Genomic DNA, 22,498 nt, shown 5'->3' with positions numbered 1-22,498 from the left:
GTACAAATCTGAAACAGTCAAGAATCAAACTCCTCTGCGCAAACGCTAACTGAACTGTCTCTCACGCAGACTCCAGTGAACCAGTTCCCCAGGCCTGAACCAGAACCTGTCATTCTCACTGTGCTTGTGACAATAAACTCTGTTAAACCTTTTACTTCTGTTTCCGTCTCCGTGGTGTTCTGCATTATTGGGTAACACCAGTGAACCTATCATGACATAAAGTCTTTTAACCTTTTTACATTATCCGTTTTATCACTTCTTTACAATTTAAGTAAACTTAGAACAACTTCTCAGTGACAACATCAGTTTATTTTTTAGAGAAGCAAGTATTTACAATAAACTATTAAAAACATTTTTAACTACATTAGATTTTAAATTTAACTACTACAACTATTTATGGAAGATATACAATAAATATTACTTGAGAACATATATATATATATATATATATATATATATATATATATATATATATATATATATATATATATATATATATATATAATTACACAATTGTGACTGAGCAGGAGTCCCTGGGGGTGCTGCTGGACTGGATGGGATGCCACACAGATGACCTTGGAGTCTTCTGACTGCGAGTGGGACATCATCTGGGGGGTCACCGGCTCCCAGGCAGATGTTGTGCAGGACAGCACATGCCATTATGACCTGTAGAAAAAGGAAGACAAAAATATTTATTTTTATTAAGTAATCTATCTTTTTTCATTATCTTTACTACATGAATTATTAGAAATTTTATTTGACCTAATCTAGATCCACTATTTAACTTTCTTTTTTTTTTTTCGTTTTTAGATTTAGAATTTTTTTTTCCTGTTTTCTGTTTTTGTTATATAATTGCAAATAAAATCAGGCAGTAAGGGGATAATTTAGACAAATAATGATTTATTTCTCAATCTATCACAGTTTGGGTTCCCAAACTGTGATACCAGGCCACTTGGCTCAGTGGCGGCCGGCCCATAGGGGGCGCTGGGGCACCGCCCTCCCTGATAAGAAGAGAGAAACGTAAAATATATTTTTAGAAATTAACTCATAAATGTCAGTTTTACTGTCTAGAGTGTGTCCCTATAAGCAAAACAAATGATATAAACTACATTTCCCTATCTACTGTCATTCATTGGTGGATTTCCACAGACAGACTCCTACCGTCTCTGTCTTGGGGCTCTGATCAGACTGCCCCACATTTGCAGAGAATCTGCCAATCATGTACTATTGCTAGGTGAATTTAATAATCTAATAGCCAATCAGCGTCTCAGAATTTTATGGTCTTGGGGCTCTGAAAATACTGCCCTTTAACAGGCTTCTGCACCCAAGCGCAGGTGCAGACAATTAGAGGGACGATGGCGAATGTAACGAGCGAGGTGCAGCCTCCGCCAAATTCGGTGAGATCCTTATTTATCTACCCTTTTGCCAGAAGAACATCCCTGTTGTAGGATATGAAAATTTCATGTCGTCGTTATTGTGACTGTGACGAATCCACCTCGTCACTTAAAACAACCTCTGACTTTGCGTGCCACACACACATTCTGTGCTTGTTATACTGTGCTTGTGAGGACCAATACACTCGCGCTGAGCCCAGTAGCTCCATTAACTTAAAACACACAAGCTGTTCCTGGTTACCTGCTGGCGTATTGAGGGTGCACACTTAATATTTCAGTGGGGTTAGCCGTGTGTGTGTGTGTGTGTGTGTGTGTGTGTGTGTGTGTGTGTGTGTGTGTGTGTGTGTGTGTGTGTGTGTGTGTGTGTGTGTGTGTGTGTGGGTGTGTGTGTGTACGTGTTTATGCTACGGGGACTTGTCATCTTCAGTCTGGCGGCGTCTTTGCTGGGTTCAAACCCAGTTTGGTGTAATTGAATAAGTCAATGAATCTGTGTAAAGTAATTAAGTTGTAAAATTATTTGTTTTTGTACATCAATTGTTTGTGGAGGTAATATATGGACAAAACTTTATGAGAAGAAATCAGAAATAAGAGAGCCTGAGGTGAGGGGCTTAAACTATTTAATGAGGGCTGTGGGAAGAAGAGCGGCCATTTCTGTTTTCTGTTTCTTTGTTACATTGCTGGTAACTGGAGGGAGGCTGAGGCCCAGAGTATCTTGTATATGTTTAGTTTCTTTTGCACCCTGTTTTGAGTTTTTGAGCACCCTGTCACAGTGACCAAAATCATCACTGTTACTGTTATTATATAGTAAATTAAATCATTACTGTTAAATTGTATTTCATTTCCAATTGTTTATTTGAATTCTTATTCTGGATTAGTTGGAGACAAACACTAGGCTATATCAGCCCCACCAAAAATATTTTTCACCAGCCGCCAAGTCTTGGCTGTGTGGTCCTGAATCTGAAACAAATCTGATCTTTTCAAATGCGACCTGTGTCTGAACGGCCAGGTCGGATTCATCTGACCTGAACGTCATTAATACCCGACAAAGGTCACTATTCTGCATCTTGCTACGTAGAAGCGGCAAGAAAAACAACAACCATGGCAGATGATGATGCGGAGAGCAGTATTTATGTTTAAACATATTGAAAAGATTGAGTTTTATGGTTGGAAAAGACCGCTAGATGCGCGCCGGCACTACCATTCATGTTAACTTCTGGAAAAAAAGAGCACTTTGGCCTGTGACGTCATTGCGTCTTCTACTCCGCATGCGGGACACTTGCGTTGTATGACTGCAGTTCACACAGGAGATCACATACAAGTCGCATATATTTGGAAATATGAAGCTAAGGCGGAAATTCAACTGAAGAAACTCTGATTACTTCCATTCAATCTGAGGCTGATCCGCCTCCGACGCAGCCAACCCGCTTCAAGCCACCTTCCTCGATGCCCAATCATCTTCCAGCACTCTACTTAAAGCCACTCCAAATCATCTCTAGGCCTGCTCTTCAACAAGTGCAAGATCCATCGCTCCTATGTCGGACTTTGATTCAGACAACCCACCTCCATCCCCTTCTCCACCATTGTAGTAAGCTCATCCGACTCCTCCTCGATACTCCTTCAACCTCACCTCCAGTGTGTACTCCCTCCAGACTTTCATGGAGTTCCCTGTCACTTTAAACGGTCCGGCAGAAGACCGCCACGTTGAGCCTGGTTCTGCCAGAGATTTCTTCCCAAAGGGGAGTTTTTTCTCTCCACAGTCGCTTCATGCTTGCTCTTCATGGACAGTTTATGCAAACTTTGTTCATTCAGTGACATCTAACTCAAGCATCACCCTGTATACCAGCCTCTATGGATTAACCAAACTTCATCTATCTAAACTCCACCACCAGTTTCAGGCCCGGGGGGAATATCCTTATTCTCATTCATCAGTTTATCTGCATTAAAGTATAAATCAGCGTTTATGTTTCCTGCCGAGGCCTGAGCGCCAAAGTCCAAACTATCGTATCAATAAACTCTTCTAATTGCATCTTTCTCTCTCTGTGAGTTTTTCAGATTGAAATGAACGTCAACACGACAAAATTGGATTTCACAAAAAAATCGGAATTGAGCATCAAGGCCTGCAGTGTGAACGTAGCCTTTGACTAGACAAAACCACATTTTGACTATCTGGAATGGTAATTTAAGATATCTATATTTACATTCTGATTAGGAAGAATAATAATTCAAGATATCTTAAATTACATTTTGACTAGTCAAAATTCCTTTAAATTACGACACCGGATTCATCACTGAAAGCAAAGCAAAGAAATCTTCCCATCATTATTTTTGAATTACCCTTTTTTATTAGAATCAACAAGGGATCAGTTTTGCCTACTTTAGAAAGTTTTTCTTTATTTTGTGAAAGCAAAATGTCAGAGCTCTTGAGGAACTCCAGTTTGGGTGTATTTATAACTAGTTTTCTCAAGGTGGCGGGGGGTGGGGGGCTGAATTCGAAATAAACGTATAACAAAGACCAATCAAATGTATAAGTTATCATACCAGTATATCTATATGCCAACAACAAAATCATTATAAAAACACTTTATAAATGAAATAATTATAATAATGATCAAAAAAAACATGATCTCATGAATAGGTTTACTTTTTGTACATAAATGTGGCCTTTCTGATGCTTTGTGAAGGTAAATTTGTGTTTTGCATGGTCCAATATTGTTTAATAATTGAAGCTATTAATCAGATTTGTATTTTTCTCATACATAAAAACAATTTATTTTCTGAGAATGTGTTTATTTATGAGCAACTATGCAAATTAACAAACATCTAGAAAAAGTACACTATATTTATATTATAGTTAGAGCTATACAACACAAATCTCACTTTAAATAGCTCAGATAATATTACTCTGGAAGGAAAAAGGGGGAGAGAAATGACAATATTAGAAAAAAGACAGATATTAGAGAAGACAGAGAATGTAAATGATTTGTTGAATGTTCCTTTCACAAAATGGGAATTAAATCGAGCACTTCAGACAATTAAATTAACAACACCAGGGAAAGATCAAATTTGTTATTTAATGTTAAAGCATCTTAGTGAAACATCTAAAGAAATTTTATTGGAATTTTATAACAAAGTTTGTGACCAATTTTCTTTTTGCATTTTCAGATTTGTGCAGAATTCAATCGAATAACAAATATAAATTTAGAGAGTACATTTTATTCTGCATTTGATAAGTACATGCCACGGCTAATGACGATGTACTGTGAGAAAGCGGCCCGCACTGGCAAAACTTCTGAATTGCTAAGAAACATCTTCAGGACCTATGATCTCCTTGTATGTAACATTTCCTACCTCATGACAATTTGTACTATAGTATTATTTAATACATGCATATGATTAATATTCTGCAATTCTGTCTTCCCATTACCCACAATCCCTCTGTCTTCTAGGAAGACGTCGATGTTAACAGCAGACTCACAATTGCTCTGCAGGCACTTCCCATCTTCCTGCGTGAAGATGCTGCTGGATTTTTTAAGACCTGGAATGTAAGTTTATGATTCAACTGTGTGTACTCTTTTACTCTTTCTTTTTCTTAGTTTGTGTTGTCTCTATATATATTTTTTTTCTATTTAACCCTCTGTTACTGCCAAAAGACAACAACCACAACCCTCTTCCTAGCCACCAGAAAAGCTATTAAATCATACTGTACTACAGTAATTCTCCAAGAATGTCATATTTGGGAATTTTACCTGAACTTTTCATTCACTGGTATTTCATAATAAATACACATGTAGTGTTTTTCATTGACTGCTCTACTCATTAACTAATTACTGTCATGTTCTTTAGGCAGAAGACATTGACCTGCCAGACCTCTCGGATACAACTGTAGCTGTTCTCACTGTCTCGAATGATACAGTCTCCCTTGTGAAGTTTGGTTCTGCAATACATTCTATAGTTATTGAGGGAGAGATTGTGGTATGTGATATAGCACAGTTAACAGAGACATTCATTTTGCTTTTTGGCTTGATTTATGCACTACATCTACTAGGGATGGGACGATTTATGAAAACCGTCCGAACCGTTCGGTTCGACTGTCTCGGTTTGGTTCGCGTGTGTTTCATTCGGTTCATGCGCTGCTCCTTTTTCTCATAGGCGAAGCGTTTACACTCCAGAGCAGAAGGTGGCGGTACTGCGACCAAAGCCAACCACCAGTAGTAAACAAGAAGAATTGCGTCGGAATGGCGAGAGGGAAAGAACAAGAGTTGGAAGACGCGCCAGCAGCACTTTATAGGTCTGCTGTATGGGACCACTTTGCATTTAGAGTGACCTTCGATGACGGCAGAAAGAAAGTTGTGGATAAAAGTGCAACAGTGTGCAAGCATTGTGCAACACGTTTTGTTTATGCTAACAGCAACATGACCAACATGACATGCTAACCCTGAAATCCCTCATACTCCGTCAGCAACCCCCGCTCCGCCCCGCTGCGCTCCAGACCGGCTGCTCAAAGCAAAGCCTACAGCCTCCACTGTGGCTCCCGTCCGCTCCCCTCTGAGTCCCTTGGAGACGGTAGAGAGCATGCGCGAGATGATTAAATTCAAAGCAGCAGAACATACGGAAATGATCCAGGGTTTCCGCGGATCATTTAAAATAATTACAATCCATTATTTTTGGGGGGATTTTTTCATTAATTTCATAAATTTTTATGGGATTTCGGTGGAACAATCAACATATACCGAATCGAACCGAACACCGTGACCACGAAACCGTGAATCAAACCGAACAGTGGATTTTGTGAACCGTTCCACCCCTAACATCTACAGTATCCAAAGAAACTGACATATACATTCAATTTTATTCAGAAAGTTGTAATGGGTTTGGATGATCTGAAGCGGTTACCTCCGAGACTGCTTAGCCTTAAAAATGATCTGATGATGGATGAGTAAGCAGTCTGCTTAAAAGATGTCGTTGTTACTACCAGCATGGTGATACTCAAGCAACCATTTTGTCTTTGTTTTTTGTTTTCGCTTTTTTATTTATGTTGGCCTATTATTGTTGGCCTATTATTTTTGGATCGGCCTATTATGTTGGCCAATTTTTTGTTTTTTGTGGATACAGAGAAGCCGATGTTTCAGAAGGCAGCTTTAAACAGACCTGCAGATTTGTAATTATTTTTGACTTGATCATTTCAGTGTTTGGCTTGAGGTCCCAGAGTTTCGTACGGAAATGCTTTGGTCTGCCTTGAAGTCACTGGGAACTAAAAGATCTTTTACGGTTTTATTTGCTGAATAAATAAAACCGTATTTATTCAGCATTTTTATTGAAAATGTGGTTGTTATTTATTTTATTTTCTGTATTAACCCCACTGCTAGGGACATTGTTCTGAATTCTAATGGAATTCATAAATAAATGGAATCTGCAGTAAAATTGTCTTTTGAATAATGTTTTTATTATATTTATTTGTATTATTTGAATACAAATAAAATATATTTGATTTTGAGAAAAATAGCTAACATATACAGGCAATAAAATGTGTTTAAATACAGTTAAGTCAACTTAAAAATATAAGAGGCTGAATTGACAATGTTTAGGTCTGAGAAACTGAATGAGTCATGGTGATAACATGAATATATTATTAGGGGTGATAACTTAAAAAAATCAACTCCGTTTCCAGTGTCAGTTTTAACATTAGTTCCAAAATTATCAGGTTCATTAAACTTATCAAAAATTTAAGTAGTGATTACTTATAATGTTAGTTTGTGAAATTATTATGTTTTCAGTTCATCAACTTCCTCAAAATAAATGAGTGTGAATAACTTTTCTAGTTTAGAGTAGTAATTACTTAAAATGCTTGCTTGTTGAAATTATTTGTTTTACTGTTGTTCATTTGCTCAAAGATTTTAAGTGTAAAGAGCTTGTGTGGAGTGTATTGTAGTCTTGAACATAAAGGATAAATATAGTTAAAATATTAAGTATATGTAACATATTAATTTTGATAATTGATAGTTGAATAAAAATGTAATTCAGGTAAAACATTAAGTAAATGTAACACCTTTCTTTTGTTAAATTATAGTTTTTTTTCCAGTTATATCTACTTAACATTTTTGGTCATATCGACACAATTTTATTATTGGTTTTCACCAAGGGTGTAGGTTTGATTTGAACTTTGGTAGGGACACAATTGGTCAGGTGTCATTGGTGCTATGCAATATGCATGCCTTTTTTTTATGCTCGATGTGAGCATCCGTGCTGATAAGAGCAATGGGCTCTATGCACAGCTCCACTACTTCCTGAATTTAAGGCAGCTCCTTTGTTTCCTGTCTTTCATTACTGGACGAACTGATTAATCCAGGTGTGTCTGGCCAGTTACTTAGGTCATACACACCTGGATTAATCAGTGCATCCAATCATTAAAGACAGGAAACAAAGGAGCTGCATTAAATTCAGGAAGTAGTGGAGCTGTGCATAGAGCCTATTCATTGTTAAAAGAGAAAAGCATAATTTTGCTACATTAATAAAAATGTTATAAGCACTACACTCATTAGATGCTGTTTATCAATGTTTGAAGTATCAGCGGCTCTGATGAATGTGGAATTAGGACTGTTTTCCACTTTGAAAATGGTTTCATTTGAATCACTAAGAGAGAAGGTAAATACAGTATTTTCTTTTGAAGATATAGAATTATGCAGAGGTAAACCCCACTCTTATATTTTTACCTACTATGCTCTCTTTATATCAAGCAAAATAATACATTCATTAAAATATTAACTTACACTATAAAAGTTGAACATCTGGGCTGTAGTTACTCTGTGTCGCCCATTTAATGTATTTTATCTGGGGATGAAAAAATGAATCGTATTAATTGATTATTTCAATAATTGTCAACTAATTTAGTATGTGATTCATCATTAACTGAAGAATAGAGACTATAAAACATAATCTAAATGTAAAATGTGCCTTTCCCCGACAGAGCAACCCACTTAAATCAATAATTATACCAAAATTGTAAAAAATACTATATATATATATATATATATATATATATATATATATATATATATATATATATATATATATATATATATATATATATATATATATATATATATATATATATATATATATATATATATATATATATAATATTTATAAAAATGTTTTTGTCTGTCAATATTCTCCATCCAGAACTCCTCATGTGGAAATATTTTAGTTTCACCTGGTTTATTTAGACATCACCAGGCAGCTGCTTCACCTACAAGCTGCCCTGCATCATTATTACTGGATATCTGTTTCCTATAATCATATAATGTATAAGTGCATTTTTAATAGTAAAGGATTAAATGTAACAACCTTTTATCATCGTCCTATATTGCTACTGTCTGACTGTTTAAATAGCTCCTTATGTCTATTTTCTTTTTTAGTGGCATCATCTACAAACACAACACTAAGAATGAGCCTAAGTGTATTCAAATATAAAATCACTTTTAACAATTATAAAAGACAATATAACACTATCTTATCTGTAATTTAATAATATCAAAATAAACAGCCATATTCAAGCATTTTTACCAGACATTAATGTTTGTACTAATTTACTTATAGACTGTGTGGAAATCTATGTAAGATAAAATCAATGTTGATATTCTTCATCTGTTTGTTCTTGTCTTTATCCTATTTCTAGAAGTATAAATAGTCAATTAAATTACTATTAGTATGTGGAACCCTAATTATGCTTTTTAAACGATAAACAGCAGATGTTTAGCCACCATTTCTTGTTGTTATACTCTATAAGAGAAATAACACCTGCTAATAATTATACCTGAACTTCCTCAAAGAGTCATCAAAAAATGAAAACAGTAATAGCAACTAAATATTGGTAAAAAGGAAACCCTCACATTTTCTTTTTTAGGTGGCTGTGGCAAAGAATCAGAAATGTTGATGCTTACAGCCTTTATTTGCGCAATTTTCCAGCAGTCTTCAGAACTCCTGGCTGACTCAGAATATTTCGTTTTATACAAGAAAAAAAAAAAGGTTTTGTTTTTTAGTGTACATGATATTATTTTTTTTTTTTTATTGGGACTAGTTTTGTAGCCTAATAATAACCGCAGCATTCTAATGTGAATACTTTTTCAATGTTGTGCTCCAAGCACACGCGGACTAGACAACAGCCAATCAGAGGGAGAGAAGGCGGAACCTAAGGCAGAACAGCCAATGAGAGTGGAGTTAAACAGCGCAGCACAGTTCCATGCGTGGCTACATGAAAGGGACAGGAGAGAGCAGGCAGAGGAGCTGCGAGAGGAAAAGAAGCCACTGCTGCAACAACTACTGCTGTAAATTATAAACATGTTGCTCACATCCAATTATTGGTAGGGACAATTAGGTTGGTTCAAAATTTTGGTAGGGACATGTCCCTATGGTCCCTATGCAAACCTACGCCCATGGTTTTCACCAAGGGTTACTATTATATTGACTTAAGATTTTAATTAGATCTACTCAATTTTATCCTTCAGGATACTACATTTAGTTATTCAGATGTACTTATTTTTTGTAACTTACATTTACTAAATTCATAAGTTATATTTACTTGATTTTACACCTTTAAAATTGACTCAATGTTTTTAAGTGTAAAAATGCTGCAGTGATTGAATTAAGTACTGTGCAGTATTATTTCTTATTGACTAACTTGAAATGCAGCAGGGCAACAGGTATTATTTTGCATGCTTTGTTAAATTCTGTGTTCAAAGAGTGGATACCAAATTTTTCTTTAAAGGTGTTCAAATGTAAGAAATTTCCATGCTCATCCATTAGGTCTGTAACAAAGATCACCTTTTTTTCAAACCAAACTTCTTTAAATGCAGAGAATGAATTTCCCCATTTTGAGATGATAAAGGGATTCACATTTATTGATTTTTTTATTTACATTTCTGTGAGCTGATGGTGTGGTGGCAACTTATAAATTGAACTGCGTGACGCTTTGTCATTTCTTACACAGATTTAAATCTGAGATGTAAGATTTAGATGTACGGTATAAGATATGTATTTTTCCCTTTTGGATAAAAACCGAGAAAACTGATAACTCTGGGTTTTCCTATGGAATCCTTTGTTCTACTTAGATATTTTAAATGTTGCGCTGGTTTATTTTACAAAGCATTCCCAAAAAACTGGATCCCACAGTGGAGATCTAAAACTGGTTTACAGTTAAAGTCCCTTTTTAAAATCACTCTTATTTCAGTCAAATACCGTGTCAATGTAAATAGATCATATATTGTGTAGTCTAAAGATAAATTACCTATAAAAAAAAATAACAAAAGGATAAGTTTCTTATGATTAGTTCAACTAGATTAATATGTAGATTTTCCTTTAAATTGGACTTTATTTGACTTTAAAAAATACAGATTAAAATCCTGTTTCCTTTAAAAGACTAAGACAAATGAAAGTTTGTCATCGCTGGTCAGATCAGGGAGGGGACTAAAGAAAATTACGGAGTCCGACATTGTTTTGACAAACTTACACACCAAAGCAACACTAATTTTAATGACCTCTGATCGGTGTTACAGGGTGTCATTACCCCCAGCGTGAATCACAATCTTAGTCGATTTAACCTTATCCTTAGCCAGCAGTTTAAGGTAGGATTTGATGTCGCCCGTTCTGGCCCCTGGCAAACATTTGACTATGGTCCCTGGTGTCTCTAATGCCTCGTTTCTGTCTATGGAGCTGCCAATTACCAGAGTGGGCTTCTCAGTGGATGTGTCACTAAGCGGGGTAAATTGGATAGAATCGTGGACAGGTTGGTGGTGACCAGTTGGCAAAGATCCATGACTAGACTTTCTTCATATCGTCACCCAGTCACCTGGCTGCGATACAGTTAAAACCTTACACACTTAGTATTTATTGTGATAAGCAATTAACTTTTTTAATGAAGTACGGCTGACTTTACTAATAGGAAACAGTAGATCTGTCTGTGTTAATTAAGGACTGTAGGAAGCAGAATTAATTGATAATTGAAAGAATTGTCAACTAATATAAATCATGACTTAGAGTAACAGTGATGAACTTGCACAGACTCAACAAGATACTCTTTGCTGAAATAATAACCTACATTAAGACAAGACTCTGCAAATAAAATCTTTTTAAACATAAAATACATAGATTTGTCATTAACAATTAAATTTATGATTGATAATATAAATAGTTACATGCGTATGTACCTACTGTAGACCTATACACTTTGAAGGTACAGGTCTAATGCCCCCTTGTGCCTCATTAACACAGTGTTTCTTCAATGAGGCCTACCTATGTAGGACTATTGAAATGTATACACAAACCTCAGAAGAAGAATATTGTTCCCTTGATTAGAAATATTTCCGATATGTGCAGCCTTGTTTCCCAGCTCCAGAAGTGGGCAACAACAGGTGGGGGTGGGGCTATGTACTTTTTCTGGTATCTGAATAAAATTTTAAACTATAGGAAATGTTCTGATAGTTTTAGAGCTTTAAAACTGTTGAACAATATTAGTCAAGTACTTGTCCTGGCATCATTTACTTTATCTCTTTTAGCCTGAAAAGAGGTTTTGCACCAGGCCTAATCAGCAGACATAAACATGTTTGTGCTCCATCTGCTGTCAGTGCTGCAGAACTGTCTGCATTGTCTATTTCTAAAATATAGTGCAAATTTTTGTTATTTGCTTTTTTAAAAACACCAGTTATCTATATCCATGGAAAATATAAAAAATCGTAAAGTAAATTTACTGAAATAGTTAAAACAATTTAAGTTCATTTTACAATGAAGCCTAGAATTTAGCTATGACAAATTGTGCATGACGGTTGGCTTTATATAGTGCCAATTTACAGCACAAAAGGATGCCGTGATAGTTTAAATGTTTAACTCGATGTAATAACATTTTTGTTCTATAAAACCTGCAGATGTTATTTATTGGATTTCTCTGCAGCACAAAAAAGGTGATTAGTTTACATAAGTAAAGCAATCTCTGTTTGTTTTCTGCTCTGTAACCTCTAACATCATGGTTCTATTTCTGGTTTTGTGCTGTGTTATTGTTGAGCCAGCTCCAGCATCTTTTAAAGTTTTTTTTAATAAAAGAGATTATGTGAAACTTGGATTCTTGTTTGCTTTCTGCCTCCTTAATCAGGACTATAATATTGCTATATCTATGAACCTGATGCCTCAATCTGGTTTTAACATCCTCCAACAGGAGGTGATTATTCTGAATTTGTTTCAGTTATCCTGAAACACTAACCCTGCCCAATATTGCTTTAAAACAGAAATAGAAACAAAAGTTGGTTTACATATTAAACCTGAAACTTTACCAACAGCTGCTGAAGATCTGTACAAAGGTAATTGTAAAAAAAAAAAAAAAAAAAAAAAAAACTAAAGGAATTTGTCAAAGTTTTCTGAGGACAGAGCTCTCCATCCTTCATTTGATCTAAAGTTAAATCTCATTTCATCAAGTCAAAACAATGAAATGCACATTTTGAAGAACTCCGCAACATCTGGTTCACCTCTAACTCTGCTTGGCTGTAGGTTGAGAATTCAAATCTGTGTGGTTATCTTAATTATTATCTAGCTTGTAAATTTTCGTCGAAAATATTTCTAAATCCAATGCAGCTTTATATTATTTTGAAAACAGATTAAGCTAAGAACAATATCTAATATTGTGATAAGGCCGGAGCCATGGATGTCTCCTCATCTGCTAACATACATGATGTGATGATGTGGCAGACTGGACTTGTATAAAATGCTTCTCTAACTGTGAATCGTGGCCACTTCACTAGACGTGAGCCCGGTTGGTAAGCAGCTGCCTTCTGTGACCCTAAGTAATTTCTCTGATCTGAGTAAGATTACAATAGAAATCTGTTGTCATGTCTCATGGTTATTTTATACATGTACGTTACGAAGTGTTATTTAAAGAGTTTGTCAAGAGTGATCTCTTTTTAGGAAAAAGAACCAGAGAGAGAAAGCTTCAAGGTGCAAACACATAGCATCACATTAACAGGTATAAAAAATAAAATAAAAAAAAAAGACGGTTCTTGTTGCTTTTAAAGTTATCGTCCCATTGAGGTTGCATATTTAAAATACCCCCTTAGATTAATGTTTGTTTTTTATGGAAAAACCAGAGTACCTGGAGAAAACCAGTTAGACAGACAGACAGACAGACAGACAGACAGACAGACAGACAGACAGACAGACAGACAGACAGACAGACAGACAAACCCGTATTTTCATCTACAGGCTCGTAGAGGATCACTTTTTTCTGAACAGGCCCTTAAAAAAATTTCTAATTCCCACATGGAAGGTACTAGGTTGGGGTTTTGGAAGATGACTTCTTAAATATTTTAACACTACAGTCTGAACTGGACAAACAGTGTCTGATGCCATAGAACTGTATAGTTCTTGATCCGAGCCATACTCCTCCCTTAGTTGTTTGCAGATATCCGTAACGAGCTTTTTTACTAGTTCTTCATCTTTAGTCAGGTCTGCAAGTTTCTTTACTTTCTTTCCTGACAGTTTGGATAAGATATGTCTTATCTCTAATGACGTCAGGGGTCCGCCTCTTTTCTTTGAACAATTGAAAATTGTGTTCATTACAAAGAAAGCCAAATGTTTGTTCTCATCAAATCTTTCTGGTGTTTTCTTTGGCAGAACAAAGGGTTTCCTATCAATAGCAAAGAGTGAATCACCAGTGTCAGATGCAGACCGGTCAGCATCTCCCTCCGATGTACATGGGGTGCATTGGTTGCTGTCTGTCAGTGTACAGATGGACCCTAATTCTTGGAAAAGAAAATTCTCTTCTTCATTTTGAGGTTGGGGTGTGCTCGGCCCTAGTTCTTGAAAAACATTGGCTTTTGGGCTTTCCGTTCGACATGACAATGTTTCCACCAGATCATCGATCTTTGAGACTAAGCTGCACACTTTGTCTCCTTCACTTATCCCCTCCGTTTCTTCTGTTTTTATCCAAAGAAAGATTTTTCCAAGGAACAGCTTAACCTCGTCTTCAGTTCTGGCATAGAAAACTTCAGGGCAAATTTGGATCTGCCTAGAAGTGCCTCTAGTTTTCTTTACAGAGAGGACAGAATCTGACAGCCACTTTCCTTTTGGAGGAATCGGAATTTTACTACAATGCTCCCTCATGATGTCTGAGTATAATTGATCAGTCAGTTCCTTTGCAAAATCTTGGATCATGTCACTCAGAAATGGATTTTCCAAAGGTTCTGCACACAAGACATCAATTTGAGATTTGATGGTTTGATAATCTGTTTTGGGAATGTATTTTGTGTCCTTGTAGTCCATTTTATTTGGGATGTCCTCTTCTGATGATGAATAGTCCGGTGTACATCCAGGGAAAATGATTTGGCTCCATTCACAACAGTTCAGCTTTACCAGCTTTGCGTCACCTGTAAGTAAAGCTTTCCTCACAGAAGCCAACATGTGTTTAAACTGCTGTTTGACAAACTGGGAGAATTCAGGTTTGGTTATTGCATCTGAGTTGCCAGTTCTGAGCCTTGATCGGAAAATGTTTTTGAGGTTGAAAACTATTTTTTCAATGTTAAAAGCGGGGTCACCTGCAGGGCTCTGTGGTTTTCCACCCGAACTGATTTCCTTTATGATTGTTCTGCTGATTTCCTCTGTCAGTTCTTCTATTTGAAATTGATCAACCAATTGTTCTGGTTCTTCGTGTTCATCTAAGATGGCTGTGGAATTAACAATTGTATCAGCGATGCCATTGGTCACGGACTCCTCTAAGGACGGAGTCATTACACGTTCCTCTGAAGAGAGCAATGTAGTCCCTTCTTGGCCTGAAGCCAAATTTGAAACCTCCTTTCTTGTGAATGAATGCCAGTATCTCTCAGGGTAATTAAAACGGACTCCGCACAAATTTTTTCTGACACATTCACCTGCGTTTAAAACCAGTTTTCTAAACTTTTTCAGGTCCATGAAGCATCTGCTCACGTATACCGCTGGTTCCTCGGAAAACTCAGGGGTCTTTATGATCTCGTTTACCAGAAATGTAACTTTATCGGAGACCTCCTCTTCCATCAATGCGTTTAATTCTTCTCCCTCAGCACTGAAATCTGGTGAAGCTTGAAGAACATTTGCAATTTCTGTTGAAATCTGGCTGCTCAATCTCACATTGATTTTTCCAGTGGTTTCTGGCTTTGTTTTAGCAGCCATAATCTCTTCAATCGTTGGAAGTAGGAAATTAATCGTCTGCTCCACACATTTCTGAAATATGTTGGTGAGAATATCTGCGAGGACTACGGTAATTTGTGAATTTTTCTCACCCCGTATAAGCAGGGTCCATTCTGCTGGTGATAATCTTTTCAGTTCTGGGAGGATTAATTCCTCCGGGTTTGGAATGGAGATGGAGATATTTCTGCTCATCGTTTCATTTAAAAAGGCCATTCCTGATGTTGGTTTTAGTTCCTCTGGGTAATTGTCAATGTTGGATAAAAGTACAGTCAGTCTGCCTTCGACGCTGCTCCTCGTGGGAATGATTTGACTAACTCCCCTTTAGGAAAATGTGTGAATGTCTGTGACGTCACAGTTCCAACGACCGTTGACGCGGTATGGGGGCGTTCCCATTCGCTGGGACCGCCTGCGGCGAACTACGTCACAACGTTATAAACCGTTTGAATGTTTAAACAAAAACAATTGAATTCAGGATTTATAAATGGGGACGATTTTGTTTCTTAACTTGAAGTCTCTCCCTCCTCAGCCCGTAGCTCAGCTCACCATCCACCGAGGTTTTTAGTTTTTAATTTGAGGTGGTCTGGTTTAGAGACAATGCTCCGTTTATGGTTTATGATTATGGATAATAAACCATTAAAAGCTAAGAGGGAGCAGAGAGGAGGGAAAAGGCTCAGAGTCCTACAGCTGGACGCAGCCAAAGTAACAGATCGGGTCAGAAGAGCGACTGGAACAGCAGAACCATCAGCCTCTGAGGAGGTCACAATAGATACCAGCCTGATAAGAACTATATATATTTATAAATTTGTTCAAAAAAAGATTTCATGTTGGGGGTTTCTTGTTCCTTCCCTGTTCCTTTAAAACCGAGCACATAAGTAACATTGACAGAGTGTGCAGCGTTATCTCTGAATTTAATGAAATGGTTGGAGAAGTATGTGGTATGGCAAGCCATTTTAACATGAATTCGGTGGTACCGCCTTTAGATATCTCAAATTGTTTTATGACTAGACGTTTTAGCGATTTAATATATCTCTAACTATATTTTGACTAGTCAAAATACCTATTCGAGATATCTCTAATTACATTCTGACTAGTCAAAACGACGTCAGATTTAACATTAACTTGTATGAAGTCTATGGCAAGCCGTTTTAACATAAATTCGGTTTCGTCTGACTATCCATAATTACATTCCAGATATCTTACAATACTTTTTGACTAGACAAAACCACATTTTGACTATCCGGAACCGTAATTTAAGATATCTATATTTACATTCTGATTAGGAAGAATAATAATTCAAGATATCTTAAATCACATTTTGACTAGTCAGTATTCCTTTCAAGATATCTCAAATTATGTCACCGGATTCGTCATTTAAAGCGTCACACATCGGTAATTATAATTTCAGATATCTCGAACGTAATTATGCCTAGTCAGTATTACAATTTTAGATATCTGAATTAAGACATTGCGATAAATGATCAAAATACCATTGAAACATAAAATCACAAGTTTGTGTGCTGTAATACCAATAAAATATATGTATATATATATATATATATATATATATATATATATATATATATATATATATATATATATATATATATATATATATATATATATATATATATATATATATATATATATATATATATACATATACATATATATACACTATATTGCCAAAAGTATTTGCTCACCTGCCTTGACTCACATATGAGCTTAAGTGACATCCCGTTCCTAATCCATAGGGTTCAATATGACGTCGGTCCACCCTTTGCAGCTAGAACAGCTTCAACTCTTCTGGGAAGGCTGTCCACAAGGTTTAGGAGTGTGTTTATGGGAATTTTTGACCATTCTTCCAGAAGCGCATTTGTGAGGTCGCACACTGATGTTGGACGAGAAGGCCTGGCTCTCAGTCTCCGCTCTAATTCATCCCAAAGGTGTTCTATCGGGTTGAGGTCAGGACTCTGTGCAGGCCAGTCAAGTTCATCCACACCAGACTCTGTCATCCATGTCTTTATGGACCTTGCTTTGTGCACTGGTGCACAGTCATGTTGGAAGAGGAAGGGGCCAGCTCCAAACTGTTCCCACAAAGTTGGGAGCATGGAATTGTCCAAAATGTCTTGGTATGCTGAAGCATTCAGAGTTCCTTTCACTGGAACTAAGGGGCCAAGCCCAGCTCTTGAAAAACAACCCCACACCATAATCCCCCCTCCAACAAACTTTACACTTGGCACAATGCAGTCAGACAAGTACCGTTCTCCTGGCAACCGCCAAACCCAGACCCGTCCATCAGATTGCCAGATGGAGAAGCGCGATTCGTCACTCCAGAGAACGCGTCTCCACTGCTCTAGAGTCCAGTGGCGGCGTGCTTTACACCACCGCATCCGACGCTTTGCATTGCACTTGGTGATGTATGGCTTGGATGCAGCTGCTCGACCATGGAAACCCATTCCATGAAGCTCTCTGCGCACTGTTCTTGAGCTAATCTGAAGGCCACATGAAGTTTGGAGGTCTGTAGTGATTGACTCTGCAGAAAGTTGGCGACCTCTTCGCACTATGCGCGTCAGCATCCGCTGACCCCGCTCCGTCAGTTTACGTGGCCTACCACTTCGTGGCTGAGTTGCTGTCGTTCCCAAACACTTCCATTTTCTTATAATACAGCTGACAGTTGACTGTGGAATATTTAGGAGCGAGGAAATTTCACGACTGGATTTGTTGCACAGGTGGCATCCTATCACAGTTCCACGCTGGAATTCACTGAGCTCCTGAGAGCGACCCATTCTTTCACAAATGTTTGTAAAAACAGTCTGCATGCCTAGGTGCTTGAATTTATACACCTGTGGCCATGGAAGTGATTGGAACACCTGATTCCAATAATTTGGATGGGTGAGCAAATACTTTTGGCAATATAGTGTATATATATATACATATATATATATATATATACATATATATATATATATATATACATATACATATATATACATATACATATATATATATATACATATATATATATATATATATATATATATATATATATATATATATATATATATATATATATATATATATATATATATATATATATATATACATATACATATATTTTATTGGTATTACAGCACACAAACTTGTGATTTTAGGTTTCAATGGTATTTTGATCATTTATCATATTTATATTTGGTTATGAGAGACCTCCATATTATCACCCTAATTTTTTCCATAGATTACATTTTATAGTTACAAGTTAGTTATTCTGCCTGTTATGCCTTTTAGTTCTGCCTACGATTCATCCATCAATATCCAGGTGATTTGTTCAAAGACTAATAACAATAACATGATTTCTAATGTTTAATCCTTAAATTATTATATTATAGTTAAACCAGATAATGTCGCGATGTCAGGTAGGTTTGCACATGTGCATCTGAATAAATCAGAGCATCACTGAAAGGTTAATTTATTATTCAGTTAGAAAAAAATCAGATATAGAGATTCATTACACAGATTGTCATGTAATATTTAAACTGCTTGTTTTAGATTATTGAGAGAATTATGGCTTACATCTTATAAAAACGTACAATTCAGCTTCTCAGAAAATGTTATTTTTATTTAAGCCAAATAAAACGAGATATTAAATACGTATGTAACATCTGAAGTTCTACAGAGTGAAGAAGAATGCTGTTTTGTGACACTCCAAACCCCTATTGCTACAGAGGCTAAAGGTTTATCATTAGAAAGTTAAGAAAGTTAAGTGGAAGGAAAATCTGCTGGGGAAAAAAAGAACACGATTGCTAGAGACTTGAGTGTGAAGTTTCCACCAAGGTTTCCTTTCGTACAAAGTCAGCAAAGCCATCTACCAGGAAATGTTTAGATCCCTTTTTGCTTCCCTCTGCTGAGAGACCTTACTGAGATGTTTTTTTTTTTAATAATATAAATTAGAGCAATATATTACATTATCATTAAATTATTCTAGCCCGAACCCCAAAGAGAATAATTTAAGCGTTGTCAAAAAAGATGTCCAATCTTAACTAGAAGTAAAATTTATTCCGTCAAACATCTACTAAAGTTATATTATTGAAGTACTAACTTTTGAAAAATACTTAAGTAATCAAAAGAACATGCATTTAAAAGTTTTCAAAAACCCAAATTATATTTATAATATCAATACCTTTCTGTATAATTTTCAGAACTTAGTTACTTTCTTATGTATTGATGCGTAGAACCTCCAAGAACTACAGTATAAAAATGCCACAGAAAGATATGGAAAGCTATTTTGTTTATTATTTTTCATTTGAACAATCATCATGATTCTCCTCACACTTTCACTATAGAATAGAGGTTAAAGGAATAGTACACCCAAAACATGATTAGCCTTCATTTTCTACTCACCCCCATGCTGAACAACACTCTGGAGTACTTTTTATATGTCTCAAATGCATCTGGAGATCTGGGAGGCTTCTTGCTGTCTGCTGACATTCAAATAATGGAGGTCTATGGTGCCCGAGACAGAAAGGTCCACAAAAGTCCACAAAAACGTGTCAATATTCCTCCATACTGCTTGTCCAATGTAATCCAAGTGTCCTGAGTGGGTAGCATCCAAAATTTACTCGAAACTAAGTCATTTAGAACGTTTTAGAGCCTAAACAGTAGTGTATAGGATTTCCTAATAGCGCCCCCATGCGCGTTCACGATTCTACGGAAGCCGACAGACCAAACCAGATGAAAGTGCGCATTCAGTGTCTGCTCTGCTGATAATGCAAGCGTAGAAGAAGAAATGTGCTGTTTACCTGTGCAAAGAAAGAAACAACGAAAGAAAAATGTCTGAGGACTTCAGTGTTGAGGAAGAGCATGAGTTCTTTGCCGAGCTGAATGCGCTGGTTTGGTCTGCCGGCTTCCGTAGAATCGTGAACGCGCATGGGGGCGCTATTAGGAAATCCTATACACTACTGTTTAGGCTCTAAAACGTTCTAAATGAATTCGTTTCGAGTAAATTATGGACGCTACCCACTCAGGACGCTTGGATTACATTGGACGAGCAGTATGGAGGAATATTGACACGTTTTTGTGGACTTTTGTGGACCTTTCTGCCTCGGGCACCGTAGACCTCCATTATTTGAATGTCAGCAGACAGCAAGAAGCCTCCCAGATCTCCAGATGCATTTGAGATATCAAAAAAGTACTCCAGAGTGTTGTTCAGCATGGGGGTGAGTAGAAAATGAAGGCTAATCATGTTTTGGGTGTACTATTCCTTTAAAGGTTGGATCTATTACCACATAAAAACTGCATTATGATTCTAGAACTCATTCTACTGAACAACTTGGCCACATGGTTTCAACTAACGCCTTATTAGAATTATAAACTACAAATAAAATCTGCCTTGAGTTTCTCACATCTGTGGAATGTCATGCAAATATCTAAAACAGTCCTAAGGGCTGCTATCTTGGGGCGTCTCTAGGTTTAAGAGACAAGGGTGGCTTAGCCCCTAGAAGATAATGCGCGCGCACAGCGCGCGCCGAATTTTTTCAGTGCACCTGCTAAGGCGTTGTCTAAGACAAGGGTGTAACTTTGTGTTGAAAGTTGGTGGGGACGGCTCATAAGGAAAGGGAGCTACCTGCGCGACGCCTTTTTTTTTTTGTTGGAAAGGATAAAGCCAAAAAAATGCGAATAACATTTATCAATTTAATGCTTACAGTTGAAAACATAACTGTTACAATATTCACTTATATATTTTGTGCAAAAAATATCACATAAATCTAAACAGACAGTACAAATCAAAGAAATCAAATAAATATATCAATTTTGTAGAACATTTATTGACAGTCAATTTTGGGTCACTTTTTAAAATTAATTTACTTTTAAACCAGGACTCGGACAAGATCTTATGGGACCTTAAGCAGAATATGATTGAGCAACTCCGTCTTTCTGTCAAGAACATCCACCAGCAGGGTATCCAAGGGGGGGTTTACCATTAGGCAATACTAGGCAGTTGCCCAGGGCCCCAAGTTCCTGGGGGCCCCATAAAACTCTGTTTCCATGTATGGTTAATACAAGTAATCCTTATTTGTGCACATTAATTATGTTTTTGATAAAAATCCTTTGGCTAAAATGCCATCAGAACGCTGATAAATAGAGAGGAAAAAGGGACAAGAAGAGAGGGACAAAACCTAGAACAAATAATGGATGTCTATTCTATTAACATTTCTCTATCTGTAGAATGGGTCTGTTTTATGGGTTTACTTCTCAGGGGGCCCCCTGCCTGTCTTTGCCTAGGGCCCCAAATTTCCTAAATCCGCCCCTTAGGGTATCAATACTGATTTGATAGAATCTGGGAGAACGGACTATGTTCAACCATCCATTTTCTTTAACCTTATCCCTCAGTGGGATCAGGAGGTGCTGGTGCATATCTCCAGCCACGTTCTGGGTGAGAGGTGGGATCACCCTGGACAGGTCACCAGTCTGTCGCAGTATGTTCAACCAGCTTAAAAGTAATCTGTAATCAGATTTATTATTTGCACTTTTACTAAGTGAACTTTCTAACTCCCTTAAATCTGAAATTACAATGCCAAAATTGTTTAAAGCTTTTATCTTTGGACCCCCTGCAGAGTGACGTCACACCTGCAAGATCCTATCCTTACCTTCCTGCTAGATTGCAAAAAGCAGCTTGCTCATGAGTTGTCAACTTAACACGCTAAATCTTAAATGTACGTGTACATATAAAAGAAAAAGGGATGCAGTACTTGCTACTGAATGGCAACACTATTAAAGTCAGGAAAAAGTTTTAAGTAAAGCCGGGATTAAAACAGTAGCTACAAGAAGCTTCAAATAAAAGGTGTTCTTTATGTTCAACCTAAACACCAACTCCGATAGACCATCAGTAGAGCAGGTGTTTAAATTAA

At 36.8% G+C, this 22,498-nt stretch overlaps 1 protein-coding gene across 1 annotated transcript; it reads right to left on the bottom strand.

Annotated features, from left to right (window-relative positions):
- Positions 1 to 629: 629 nt before the first annotated feature.
- LOC119774242 lies at positions 630 to 15,929 on the bottom strand. The gene is made up of 2 exons (XM_038271672.1): positions 13,617 to 15,929; positions 630 to 666 (listed from the first exon to the last, which is right to left on the bottom strand). The coding sequence occupies exon 1, from the start codon at positions 15,804 to 15,806 to the stop codon at positions 13,647 to 13,649; it is 2,160 nt and encodes a 719-aa protein (XP_038127600.1). The 5' UTR covers positions 15,807 to 15,929; the 3' UTR covers positions 630 to 666; positions 13,617 to 13,646.
- Positions 15,930 to 22,498: the final 6,569 nt, after the last annotated feature.

This window comes from Cyprinodon tularosa, unplaced genomic scaffold, assembly GCF_016077235.1.
Source record: "Cyprinodon tularosa strain WSP-4 unplaced genomic scaffold, ASM1607723v1 ctg803, whole genome shotgun sequence".
NCBI lineage: Eukaryota > Metazoa > Chordata > Actinopteri > Cyprinodontiformes > Cyprinodontidae > Cyprinodon > Cyprinodon tularosa.
Note: the sequence above shows the minus strand (reverse complement) of the source record. Positions and strands in the feature narration are given on the sequence as shown.